The following is a 14,408-nucleotide window of genomic DNA, read 5'->3' on the forward strand; positions in this document are numbered from 1 at the left end:
GAAAATGCCTCTCTCAATTGAATAAAGAGTGAACACTGCCAATCTTTTGATAACTATGAACTTATGTACAAAAATTTAGCTTCCAAGCATCTCTATCTTTTGAACAGTGAGTAATTAAACACTCTCAATCTTTTGATAACTATGAGCACTGCCAATTTCTATAAATCTAGCGTCAATAATTTATATTTTCTAAATGTATATATTATCAAAACATTTTAAGCACTCGCAGCAATGCGCATGGCAGTTTTGCTAGTGATTATTATGAAACGAATTATTATAGGAGAAGATAAGATAAGACTACATGATTTTTGGAGTTTTTTTTTTATATTAATTTGTGAATTAAATGATAAATTAAGTAAATGAAATATTAAAAATTAATAAAAGAATGTTTGATCAAAAGCCTAAAAGCATAACAATTAGTATTACGGTCTATTGGTAATTTTCTGCTAAACTTATGATACGGATTGTTCAAAAAAAAAAAAAAAAAAAAAAAACTAAAAGCTATAGAAGTTTGATATAAATAAATTCAAAATTGAACCACCTATATCAAAACGCCTCTTACAAATTACTTGGAGAGCCAAAGCGTTACAACAACAGCGACTAATACTAGGAATCCCTCGGCTACAAGGCTTACAAACAGCTTAAAAATGAGAATACAAACAACAAGGAGCTCAAATTCTTAATTTTTTTCATTTCCAACTTCTTTTTTTGGCTACTCCGACCTGTAGTTCCTCCCGACTTGATGGTCTCGACATCTTGAGCATACAGCAGGCTGATCCCACACTTTTTTCACCTTTGATCCCACAACGTTGAACTCAAAACAGGCCTCGGTGACAAGTTTGTAAAAAGAAGTGGAGCGATTTAAATTTGCTCCCTCTCCAAGTGCAAGCGCACTATACCGCACAAATATGTGACCGAATTCCGAATAAGTAATCACTCTCTCTCCTTCATTAAAAGGATAATGGGAAGGATAAATGGTTTTATGGCTTTCACCACTAATAGTTTTAAAATTGCACGAGCATCCAAACATCAGATCTTTACGGTAAGTATATTTATGGAGAACAACAGATTGAGCGAAACCCAAAACATCTGTACAATACCAATTTCGAGGAAGCTTGATAGTTATCGAAGATCCTTCATTTTGATGGCAGAACCAATTTGGAATTTCATTTCCTGCACATACAGTGCTAACTGAAGTCCGAGCAGAGACGGTGCTACCTAAAGTCCGACAAGAGGTAGGGATAAATGAAGTCATTTCCTGTAACATCGATGCATGGAAATCAAATAAATTATTCAACACGTGAAAAAATGGCATAAAGGAGATATGAAAGTGTGTGCTAGTGCGTGCGTGGGTGAGAGGGAGAGGGAGAGGGAGAGGGAGAGAGAGACCATGACAATTTCTTCTTCTTTATGTTGCTAAGTTTTCAATGGCCCAGTTGCCACTCGCATAATTCTTAACTGTGTGTCAGCCATTATATTAGTCCTTGCATTTTCATCCAAGTTTAGGCAATCAGCAAAGTTAAAACACCCTCGAAACAATTCATCTTTATCCCAAGCTTGTGTGAGTGAATTTCTTGAACTTGAAACTGTCTTCAGTGAAGTGCAGCCACTTGCTTCAAGACAACATAGCACTGGGAGCTCTGGTAAGCATTTTAGGACCTGTTTGGTATCCTATTTGAAATTTTTTATCATTTCTCAAAACATTTCTTAAGAACATTTCTTGAAAACAATTTTCTTTAAGACTAAAAAACTTGATTGGTTTGTGATTTAAAATTTTTAAATCTTACGACTTAAAGTAGACAAAAAGAGAGAGAGAAAGAGGTGAGAGGATGAAAGAAAGTAAGAGATGATTAAAGGAAAGAGAAAGAAGAGAGATGATCGGACGAGATAGAGAGGAAGATGAGTGAGAGAAAAAACCGAGATAATGAAGAGAGCGGATTAGATGAGAGACGAAAAAAAAAAAAGAGAGAAAGAAGAAAAGAGAGAGAGATTTGGAGTGAGAGGGGATGAAGGAGAGAAAATAAAGGAGTGAGTTTAAGTTTAAAAGCTCTAAAAACTCATTTTTTATGTTTTTAGAGAATATATATATTTTTGAGTTAATCTTGAGTTCATTTTTTTAAAATAGTCCTACCAAACAAGTTTTTAAGGCCTAAAACTTGAAAATTGTTTTTGAGTTTAAAAAGTTAGATTCAAGTAGAGTACCAAACAGGCCCTTAGACTTCTGCAGTTTCTAGACTCAGCCACCTAAGCTTGTCAAGATCTTTAAAATAAGAAGGAATTCGAACCAATCTTTTACAGCCATAAAGCGCTATATGCTCAATTTTTTTACTGCGAGAGAGATCTGGAACTTCAGTCAGATGCGTGCAATAACTTAGTTCAATCACTGTTAAGTTCCCAAGATTCTGTAACAAATTAAAGAGAAATGGAAAGAAAAACATTATTGACTTCGGCCGAATAGGTTTCCAGAGGCACCGTAGTTGATACAAAGAACAAAAGTAAGCATATATATACTTCTATAAAAAATAAAAAAAATAAAAACATAGAAAAAAGAAGAGGAAGCATATATATACCTGGTTTTTACTCCAAAGTTTTGCCCCAACAAAGCTGCCGGGCATTCGAAGCTCAACAAGATTTTGTGGAGAAAAATTTGATGGAAGAGATTTCAACGGGTATTCCTGCCAGTAAAGATACCTGAGAGAATTGGGAAGAGACTGAAGACCTTGAGAAAGGTCCAGATTGTTGTTGCATTCGCCAATTTTGTACCAAACTTAAAGCCATCCCTGTAGAAGACTCTTAGACAAGGATCATGAATCATCAACAATCTTAAATTAGACATCTTCTTGAAGGGTGATCCGCATAATTCCAACCGTGTAATGTTAGACGTGTCAAAGGATATGCATTGAACTGTTGAAGTTCCCTGGAAATCAACAGAAAATAGTACAATGAGAATAAATGTACAACAAAGATTACTAAAAACTACTTTTGTTGACATATGCTTATAAAAAAATGAGTTTCCATGGTTCCGTCATAGAAAGTTCATGATTTTTGGTTCTTACCGTATCATTCCCCAGTACTTGATAGACATCAGCAGCAGCCCACAACCTATTACATTTTCCTGGCTCGTCTCCTGACGCTGGTAATTCTGTCGCTTAGTATATCCGCCACTGCAACCATTTTCTGTCGGATTTTGCTTAATATCCGACAATAATGGTTGTTTTTTGTCGGTTATAATAGCGACATTATTAAATGGTTTTGTAGTAGTGTTATTATGAAACGAATTATTATAGGTGAAGATAAGATAAGACTACATGATTTTTGGAGTTTTTTTATATTAATTTGTGAATTAAATGATAAATTAAGTAAATGAAATATTAAAAATTAATAAAAGAGTGTTTGATCAAAAGCCTAAAAGCTATAGCAATTAATACTACAATCTATTGGTATGTATTTGCTAAACCCATGATATCGATAGTTAAAAGAAAAAAAAAAGTCAAAAGTTATAGATGTTTGATATAAAAAATTCAAAATTGAACCACCTATATCAAAATAAATTACTTGGAGAGCCAAAGCGTTAAACAACAGAGACTAATACAAGGAATCCCTCGGCCACAAGGCTTACAAACAGCTTAAAAGATGAGAATACTAACAACAAGGAGCTCAAATTCTTAATTTTTCATTTCTAACTTCTTTTTTTGGCTACTTCAACCTGTAGTTCCTCCCAACTTGATGGTATCAACATCTTGAGCATACAGCAGGCTGATCCCACACCTTTTCACCGTTAATCGGTCGCCGAAGTGGGCATCCCCAGCGTTGAACTCAAAACAGGCTTCAGTGACAAGTTTGTAAAAAGAAGTGGAGCGATTTAAATTTGCTCCCTTCCGAAGTGCAAACGCACTATACCACACAAATATGAATTCGAACGGCAAATAAGAAAGCTTCCCCTCTCCTTCAGTAAAAGGAATAAAGGAAGGATAAATGACTTCATGACTTTGGCCACTATTAGTTTTGAAATTGCACTTGCATACAATCTTCATGAAACCCAAAGAAAGGAAAAAAGGTATGGCATTGTCAGCGACAACAAGAGAGAAAGCGAAACCCAAAAAATCTGTACCATACCAATCTGGAGGAAGCTTGATAGTTATCGAAGATCCCTTATTTTGATGGCAGAACCAATGTGGAATTTGATTTCCCACACATATAGTGCTAACTAAAGTCTCATCAGAGATTTCCTGTAACATCGACGCATGGACATCAAATAAATTATTCAACACGTGAAAAAATGGCATGAGGGAGATATGAAAGTGTGCCTGTGTGTGCGTGCGTGCATGTGAGAGAGAGAGAGAGAGAGAGAGAGAGAGACCGTGTTTTGGTGATCAGCAAAAGGAAAACGCCCTCGAAACAATTCATATTTATCCCCAGCTTGTGTGAGTGAATTCACTGGCGCAGTAGCCACTCGCATAATTCTCAACCGTGTGTCCGTCATTATATTGGTCCTTGCATTTTCATCCAACTTTGTGCACTCACCAAAATGAAAACGCCCTCGAAACAATTCATATTTATCCCAAGCTTGTGTGAGTGAATTTCTTGAACTGGAAACTGTCTTCAGTGAAGTGCAGCCCTCTGCTTGAAGACAACGTAGCACTGGGAGCTCTGGTAAAAATTTTATACTTGTGCACCATCCCAGATTCAGACACCTAAGCTTGTCAAGATGTTTAAAATAGGAAGGAATTCGAACCAATTTTGTACAGCCGTAAAGATCTATATGCTCAATTTTTGGACAGCGAGAGAGATCTGGAACTTCAGTCAGATGCTTGCAAAAACATAGTTCAATCACTTTTAAGTTCCCAAGATTCTGTAACATATTAAAGAGAAATGGAAAGAAGAACATTATTGACTTCGGCCAAATAGATTTCCAGAGGCACCATAGTTTATACAAAGAACAAAAGTAAGCAAATATACTTGTATTAAAAAAAAATTGAAAAACAGAAGAGGAAGCATATATATACCTGGTTTTTACTCCAAAGTTTTTTCCCAGCAAAGCTGTAGGGCAATCGAAGCGCAACAAGATTTTGTAGAGAAAATTTTGTTGGAAGAGATTTCAACGGGTATTCCTGCCAGTAAAGATACCTGAGAGAATTGGGAAGAGACTGAAGACCTTGAGAAAGGTCCAGATTGTTGTTGTACCTCTTGCCAAAGCGAGGAACATATAATAAGTATTTCACTAATTTTGAACCAAAATCAAAGCCATAGTTGTACTCGACTCTTAGATGAGGATCATGAATCATCAAAAATCTTAAATTAGACATCTTCTTGAAGGGTGATCCACATAATTCCAACCGTGTAATGTTAGACGTGTCAAAGGATATGCATTGAACTGTTGAAGTTCCCTGGAAATCAAGAGAAAATAGTATAATGAGAATAAATGTACAACAAAGATTACTAAAAACTACTTTTGTTGACATAAGCTTATACAAAATGAGTTTCCGCTGTCCCCTGTCGTAGAAAGTTCATTATTTTTTATTCTTACCGTATCATTCTCCAGTACTTGATAGACATCATCAGCTGCCCACAACCTATTACGTTTTCCTGGCTCGTCCCTGCATTGTTCACGAACAATTGTCCGGCCCATTTCTTGCAGCAAATCATGCATCTCTAAGTAATTCGTCTCTGAAATTGATATGAGAGACTTGTCAATGAGAATTTGGATTCCCGTCACGAAGAAACCCCGACTATCTAATATTCTTTTTGCAGTATAAACATCTGCCCCTTTCAGGAAGCATGCAATGTCAAGAAAGCATTCCTTCTCATTTTCTTCTAATCCATCATAACTAAGTCTCAACACATTCTGAATTTTTTCGCTAGGAAATTTTTTCAATCTGTTCAATTCTTCATCCCAGTCTTCTTCTGTATCGCAGCGACGGAATAAGGCACCCAAAGTTTTAAGAGCCAATGGAATGCCTTGAATATAATCTATCACCTTTCTTGAAAACTCTGTATAAACTGTCGTAGGAGACTTATTTTTCAGAGCATGCAAATGAAAGAGCTGAAGAGCGCCATCATGTTTCAATCCCTTGACCTCGTAAATTTTGTCATCATCAACCTTTTCATCGAGTAAGCTCCGATCTCGAGTTGTTATAATGATTCTACTTCCGACACCAAACTTAAGATCATCTCCAACAAGAAGTTCTAATTGCCTTGAATCATTCACGTCGTCAAGAACAATGAGTACCTTTGTACGATAGAGCCTCTCTTTAAGAAGCTCTGATCCTATAGATGGAGTGTTAATATTTATACTTTCATCATCAAAAATCTCACGGAGAAGTTTATTTCGTAAGTTATATATTCCGTCTTTTCCTTCGGAATTTTCTCTAACATTTTTAAGAAAACAACAAGCTTCAAACTTGGAAGAGAATCGGTGATATACAACATCAGCAAGGGTGGTCTTGCCAATACCACCCATGCCCCAAATACCTACATTGCAAACAACGGGTGAATCAAGGCATAGTAACGATTCAATTTGCTCAACTTTGGTTTCAATTTCAACTAGGCCCTTTAAATTACTTGAGCTTTTGCAATCCAATTTGTTCAATATAACTTGGACAAGTTTCTCAATGGAATCGGCCTCTGTCCTGGAAAATATAAGTAACCACGAAGGAAAAAAAATAGTTACTAAGTCCAGCATTAATGAATCTTGTTTGAAACAAAGGTCACAAGTAAAAAATTCTGCAAGACTTGCAAAGTTAGTTACCCGGCTTTGTTTGAATAATCATAACCAGATAGGTTGGCAGCTTTCTCCAAAGCATCCCTCCACTCAAGCACCTTGTCCATACAGTCCTTGAAACGTTCTTCAAGCTTGGCAAATGCATCTGCATAACTCCCCTGTTGTTTTCGTACATCCTGTGGACTGATGTCGTAAAAAACGGGTATAACAAACTGTCCATCCCTTTCCTTGCATCCTAGTATATGCACGAGTTCATCCAGACACCATGTGGAAGAAGCGTAGTTTTTTGAGAAAATGATCACCGAAAGCTTTGATTTCTCAATAGCTTCTAGAAGGGCAGGTCCGATTTCATCCCCTCTCTCAAGTTTGTAATCTATGTAGGTGTCAAGTTTCTTTCGAAGTAAAGCAGCACGAAGGTGGCTGGTGAAAGTGTTGCGGGTGTCCTCACCTCTGAAACTAAGAAACACATCATACTTTCTTGGAGATGACGAGATAGCAGCAGCAGAGGAAGAGGAAGAAGCCATACTAATAACCTGCAAACCCCACTATTTATATTTCATAACCTGCAATCCATCCATATATATTTCATAACCTGCAAATCCACCCGGATCTATTTCATAACATATACACATGTATATTCATAAGGGGTCCGTTGAACTATGACAAAATATGAAATTATTTATTTAATTAAGCCAAAATCCCCTATATACAACTGACATACATCTCAGTTAGTTTAGAACATTTACCCTTGAACGCACCCGAGGTCACTGAATTCGAATCTCCTTCCCCAATATAATCACTTCTATCAACAAAAAAAGAAAAAAAACAATTTTTCTATCTTGGTGGGCTTCATAAACATTCTGAGGGACCAAAAAGTCACCACAAATTAACAGTCGCTATACAATATTATAAGAAATGTAAGAGAAGACTATAATTATATGGTAATTAATTCTCCAAGTGTAATTAGAGTACCTCTGAATCAAGAAAGAAATTGATTAGGAAATATTGAGATCTAGAGAGATCGAGTATGACAGACTGATCGACTTGAAGCTTTTCCAGAACCCTGACGAAAATAATCCAGCGCAAGAGAGAAATATAGAAAGAAACAAGTTGGAAGAGAGATCAATTCATGTTGTTTCTAACTTGGCTTGTATGGGTTGTTGACTTACGCTGGTGTGGGACAAGTCTAACCATACGTACGAATTGCTGTTGGCAAAAGATTATTATTATTTTATTTTGTTTGGTAAAATCCTTTCCGTAGAAAGGAACAAAATTTTATTTCCGCATTAATTTACAACAAAGGCCCATGCATTAATTTACAAACCAAAGGCCCATATACACATAAACAAAACAAACAGAGGCCACCTAAGCTAAACCTAAGAGAGCCCAACCAAGGGCCCAAAGCTAGACACAGAACAAAAGAAAATTTTAGATTCCTTCTACCACCACTGCAATGGTATTTCCCAATCAATCCGAATCGATTTCCCCAGCAGACGCCAAAAATCCTACCAAGCAGCACCATGGAGATTAAATGGAGGAAAATCTCATCATCCAGCCACGATCGTCGTGCCAATCTCAGCCAGAAATTGAAAAAAAACCTGTGGATTTACCACAAACAACACTGCCAACAAAGGCAGACAAAGAGAAGGAGGTGGTGTTGTAAACACCTGAGCCGGCGTGACCACCAGAACTCTACGCACCCTCTCGAATGATCCCAACAAATTGCGTTGAAAACTGACTGCAGACTAGAAGGAAATTGGTCGAGGAAGATGGACGCCCATGAGGTTTGAAGAACATGTAAATCGGGACAAGATAGCAAGGGGTAAAGGCAGCAAAATGAACAAAAAGTTGAAACTTAGAGAAAAAGGAAGGTCTTCCACCGACCCCTGCCACAGCGAGGGCCGGTGCAGGTCACTGAAGCTGATATCGAAGTGTTCAAAGCAAACTAGAAGGGATATGATTTCAAGAAGAAGGATTTGATTGATCTTTACAGCCAGTGCAAGGGGAATATGAATAGGTATTAACTTTATTTATCACTGCATTTATCTTTTTGGTCATTTGGATTCCTGTTTCTGTTTGATACTTGCATACTGTTCTATTCAATTATAGGTTATGATCCTAAACTCAATTCACACCGTTTCAAGGAAATTCTTATGAGGCAATAGCTATAGGTGCACATATGTTTATTAAGCTTCAGTTTCATAGTGAAATTTCTGGGATTTTGGTTCATGTGATTGAAGGATTACATAAATTTCGAATGATTCATTGGACATAGTCATTTTCTACTTTACATAAATTGCCGAACCACATAAAATTTTTGGTGTCCATTTTCTACTTTACGTTGTGCATTCTCTATCTTGTAGTACCGACATTCCTAATATTTTGAACAGTGAGCACTTAAACACTCTCAATCTTTTGATGGCTATGAACACTGCCAATTTCTATAAATCTAGGTTCAATAATTTATGTTTTCTTAATGTATATATTATCAAAATATGTTGAGCACTCGCAGCAACGGGCAGAGCACTTTTGTTAGTGATTATTATGAAACGAATTATTGTAGGAGAATATAAGATAAGGCTACATGATTTTTGGAGTTTTTTTATATTAATTTGTGAATTAAATGATAAATTAAGTAAATGAAATATTAAAAATTAATAAAAGAATGTTTGATCAAAAGCCTAAAAATCATAACAATTAGTACTACGGTCTACTAGTATTTCTCGCTAAACTCATCATATCGATTGGTAAAACAAAAAAAAATGCCAAAAGCTATAGACGTTTGATATAAAAAATTCAAAATTGAACCTACTATATCAAAACGCCTCTTATTAATTACTTGGAGAGCCGAAGCGTTACAACAACAGAGACTAATACAAGGAATCCCTCGGCCACAAGGATTACAAACAGCTTAAAAGATGAGAATACAAGCAATAAGGAGCTCAAATTCTTAATTTTTCATTTCTAACTTTTTTTTTTTTGCTACTCCAACCTGTAGTTCCTCCCGACTTGATGGTCTCGACATCCTGAGCATACAGCAGGCTGATCCCACACTTTTTCACCGTCGATGGGACGCTGAAGTGGGCATACACAGTGTAGAACTCAAAACAGAACTCAGTGACAAGTTTGTAAAAAGAAGTGGAGCGATTTAAATTTGCTCCCTCTCCAAGTGCAAACGCACCATACCACACAAATATGGTACCGGAATGAAAATAAGTAAACCGTCTCCCATCTTCATTAAAAGGATAATGGGAAGGATAAATGGCTTTATGGCTTTCACCACTATTAGTTTTAAAATTGCACGAGCATCCAAGCATCAGATCTTTAGAATCAACCTTGCCACGGAGAACAACAGATAGAGCAAAACCCAAAAAATCTGTACAATACCAATTTCGAGGAAGCTTGATAGTTATCGCAGATCCTTCATTTTGATGGCAGAACCAATTTGGAATTTCATTTCCTGGACATACAGTGCTAACAGAGACGGTGCTACCTAATGTCCGACAAGTGGTAGGGATAGATGAAGTCATTGCCTGTAACATCGATGCATGGAAATCAAATAAATTATTCAACACGTGAAAAAATGGCATAAAGGAGATATGAAAGTGTGTGCTAGTGCGTGCGTGGGTGAGAGGGAGAGGGAGAGGGAGAGGGAGAGAGAGACCATGACAATTTCTTCTTCTTTATGTTGCTGAGTTTTCAATGGCCCAGTTGCCACTCGCATAATTCTTAACTGTGTGTCAGCCATTATATTAGTCCTTGCATTTTCATCCAAGTTTCGGCAATCAACAAAGTTAAAACGCCCTCGAAACAATTCATATTTATCCCAAGCTTGTGTGAGTGAATTTCTTGAACTTGAAACTGTCTTCAGTGAAGTGCAGCCACTTGCTTCAAGATAACATAGCACTGGTAGCTCTGGTAAGAATTTTAGACTTCTGCAATTTCCCAGATTCAGCCACCTAAGCTTATCAAGATCTTTAAAATAAGAAGGAATTCGAACCAATCTAAAACAGCCATAAAGCACTATATGCTCAATTCTTTTACTGCGAGAGAGATCTGGAACTTCAGTCAGATGCGTGCAAAAACTTAGTTCAATCACTTTTAAGTTCCCAAGATTCTGTAACAAATTTAAGAAAAATGGAAAGAAGAACATTATTGACTTCGGCCGAATAGGTTTCCAGAGGCACCATAGTTTATACAAAGAACAAAAGTTAGCATATATATACTTCTATAAAAAAACATAGAAACAAGAAGAGGAAGCATATATATACCTGGTTTTTACTCCAAAGTTTTGCCCCAACAAAGCTGCCGGGCATTCGAAGCTCAACAAGATTTTGTGGAGAAAAATTTGATGGAAGAGATTTCAACGGGTATCCCAGCCAGTAAAGATACCTGAGAGAATTGGGAAGAGACTGAAGACCTTGAGAAAGGTCCAGAATGTTGTTGTACCTCTTGCCAAAGCGAGGAACTTTAAAGAATTTCACCAATTCTGTACCAAACTGAATGCTATAGTTGTACACGACTCTTAGATGAGGATCATGAATCATCAACAATCCTAAATTAGACATCTTCTTGAAGGGTGATCCACATAATTCCAACCGTGTAATGTTAGACGTGTCAAAGGATATGCATTGAACCGTTGAAGTTCCCTGGAAATCAAGAGAAAATAGTATAATGAGAATAAATGTACAACAAAGATTACGAAAAACTACTTTTGTTGACAAATGCTTATACAAAATGAGTTTCCTTCGTTCCGTCATAGAAAGTTCATGATTTTTGGTTCTCACCGTATCATTCTCCAGTACTTGACAGACATCATCAGCAGCCCACAACCTATTACGTTTTCCTGGCTCGTCCCTGCATTGTTCCTGAACAATTGTCCGGCCCATTTCTTGCACCAAATCATGCATCTCTAAGCAATTCGTCTCTGAAATTGATATGAGAGACTTGTCAATGAGAATTTGGATTCCCGTCACGAAGAAACCCCGAATATCTAATATACTTTTTGCATAATGAACATCTTCCCCTTTCAGAAAGCATGCAATGTCAAGAAAGCATTCCTTCTCATTTTCTTCTAATCCATCATAACTAAGTCTCAACACATTTTGAATTTTTTCGCTAGGAAATTTTTTCAATCTGTTCAATTCTTCATCCCAGTCTTCTTCTGTATCGCAGCGACGGAATAAGGCACCCAAAGTTTTAAGAGCCAATGGAATGCCTTGAATATAATCTATCACCTTTCTTGAAAACACCGTATAAACTGTCGTAGGAGACTTATTTTTCAGAGCATGCAAATGAAAGAGCTGAAGAGCGTCACTATGTTTCAATCCCTTGACCTCGTAAATTTTGTCATCAACCACCGTTTCATTGAGTACGCTTCTATCTCGAGTTGTTATAATGATTCTACTTCCGACACCAAACTTAAGATCATCTCCAGCTAGAAGTTCTAATTGCCTTGAATCATTCACGTCGTCAAGAACAATGAGTACCTTTGTACGACTAAGCCTCTCTTTAAGAAGCTCTGATCCTATAGATGGAGTGTCAATATTTGTATTTTCATCACCTAAAATCTTAGAGAGAAGTTTATTTCGTAAGTTATATATTCCGTCTTTTCCTTCGGAATTTTCTCTAACATTTTTAAGAAAACAACAAGCTTCAAACTTGGAAGAGAGTCGGTGATATACAACATCAGCAAGGGTGGTCTTGCCAATACCACCCATGCCCCAAATACCTACAATGCAAACATCCGATGAATCAAGGCATAGTAACGATTCAATTTGCTCAACTTTGGTTTCAATTTCAACTAGGCCCTTTAAATTACTTGAGCAATCCAATTTGTTCAATATAACTTGGACAAGTTTCTCAATGGAATCGGCTTCTGTCCTGGAAATTACAAATAATCACGAAGGAAAAATAGTTACCGAGTCCTGCATTAATGAATCTTGTTGGAAACAAATGGTCACAAGTAAAAAATTCTGCAAGAGGTGCAAAGTTAGTTACCCTGCTTTGTTTGAATTGTCATAACCAGATAGGTTGGCAGCTTTCTCCAAAGCATCCCTCCACTTAAGCACCTTGTCCATACAGTCCTTGAAACGTTCTTCAAGCTTGGCAAATGCAACTGCATAACTCCCCTGCTGTTTTCGTACATCCTGTGGACTGATGTCGTAAAAAATGGGTATAACAAACTGTCCATCCCTTTCCTTGCATCCTAGTACATGCACGAGTTCATCCAGACACCATGTGGAAGAAGCATAGTTTTTTGAGAAAATGATCACCGAAAGCTTTGATTTCCCAATAGCTTCTAGAAGGGCAGGTCCGATTTCATCCCCTCTCTCAAGTTTGTAATCTATGTAGGTGTCAAGTTTCTTTCGAAGCAAAGCAGCATGAAGGTGGCTGGTGAAAGAGTTGCGGGTGTCCTCACCTCTGAAACTAAGAAACACATCATACTTTCTTGGAGGTGACGAGAAAGCAGCAGCAGAGGAAGAGGAAGAAGCCATACTAATAACCTGCAAACCCCACAATTTATAATTCATAACCTGCAATCCATCCATATGTATTTTTCATAACCTGCAAATCCATCCGGATCTATTTCATAACATATACACACATATGTCTATTCATAAGGGGTCCGTTTAACTATGACAAAATATGAAATTATTTAATAATTAAGCCAAAATCCCCTATATACAACTGACATACATCTCAGTTGGTTTAGAACGTTTACCCTTGAACGCACCCGAGGTCATTGAATTCGAATCTCCTTCCCCAATATAATCACTTCTATCAACAAAAAAAGAAAAAAACAATTTTTCTATCTTGGTGGGTTTCATAAACATTCTGAGGGACCAAAAAGTCACCACAAATTAACAGTTGCTATACAATATATAAGAAATGTAAGAGAAGACAATAATTATATGGTAATTAATTCTCCGAGTGTAATTAAGTCAGTGAGAGTACCTCTGAATCAAGAAAGAAATTGATTAGCAAATATTAAGATCTAGAGAGATCTAACATGAAAGACTGATCGAGTTGAAGCTTCCCCAGAACCCTGATGGAAATAATCCGGCAACTTGCAAGAGAGACCATGTTGTTTCTAACTTTACTTGTGTAATCATACATACGAATTGCCGTCCTCCAAAGACTTTTTTTTTTATTTTTTTTTGGTGGTAAAGTCCTTTCCGTAGAAAGGAACAAAATTTTATTCCAGCGTTATTTTACAAAGCAAATGCCCATATACACATAAACAAAACAAACAAAGGCCGCCGAAGCTAGACACAAAACAAAATAAAATTCTGGATTCCTTCTACCACCACTGCAATGGTATTTCCCAATCAATCCGAATCGATTTCCCCAGCAGACGCCAAAAATCCTACCAAGCAGCACCATAGAGATTAAGTGGAGGAAAATCTCATCATCCAGCCACAATCATCGTGCCAATCTCAGCCAGAAATTGAAAAAAGCCTATGGATTTACCACGAACAAAACTGCCAACAAAGGCGGACAAAGATAAAGAGGTGGTGTTGTAAACACCTGAACCGGCATGACCACCAGAACTCTACACACCCTCTCGAATGATCGCAACAAATTACGTTGAAAACTGACTGCAGACTAGAATGAAATTGGTTAAGAAAGATGGACGCCCGTGAGGTTTGAGGAACAGGTAAATCGGGACAAGATAACAAGGGGT

General features: G+C 37.1%; 1 protein-coding gene across 17 annotated transcripts; it reads right to left on the reverse strand.

The window, feature by feature from the left end:
• Nucleotides 1-544: 544 nt before the first annotated feature.
• On the reverse strand, nucleotides 545-13,819 carry LOC103444904 (disease resistance protein RUN1-like). 17 transcript variants are annotated; one of them, XM_070821005.1, is made up of 8 exons: nucleotides 7,694-7,844; nucleotides 7,468-7,523; nucleotides 6,749-7,284; nucleotides 5,528-6,629; nucleotides 5,007-5,387; nucleotides 4,361-4,852; nucleotides 4,117-4,229; nucleotides 3,521-4,028 (listed from the first exon to the last, which is right to left on the reverse strand). In XM_070821005.1, coding segments are annotated over exons 3-8 (2,586 nt in total). In that variant the 5' UTR covers nucleotides 7,246-7,284; nucleotides 7,468-7,523; nucleotides 7,694-7,844; the 3' UTR covers nucleotides 3,521-4,027. The 17 variants fall into 17 exon arrangements, with proteins under 17 accessions (XP_070677091.1, XP_070677106.1, XP_070677105.1 ...); XM_070821004.1 differs by having other exon boundaries at nucleotides 7,468-7,581; nucleotides 7,694-7,828; XM_070820995.1 differs by having other exon boundaries at nucleotides 3,521-4,229; nucleotides 7,694-7,864.
• Between the last annotated feature and the right edge of the window lie 589 nt (nucleotides 13,820-14,408).

Source organism: Malus domestica, chromosome 05 (assembly GCF_042453785.1).
Source record: "Malus domestica chromosome 05, GDT2T_hap1".
Classification (NCBI taxonomy): Eukaryota; Viridiplantae; Streptophyta; class Magnoliopsida; order Rosales; family Rosaceae; genus Malus; species Malus domestica.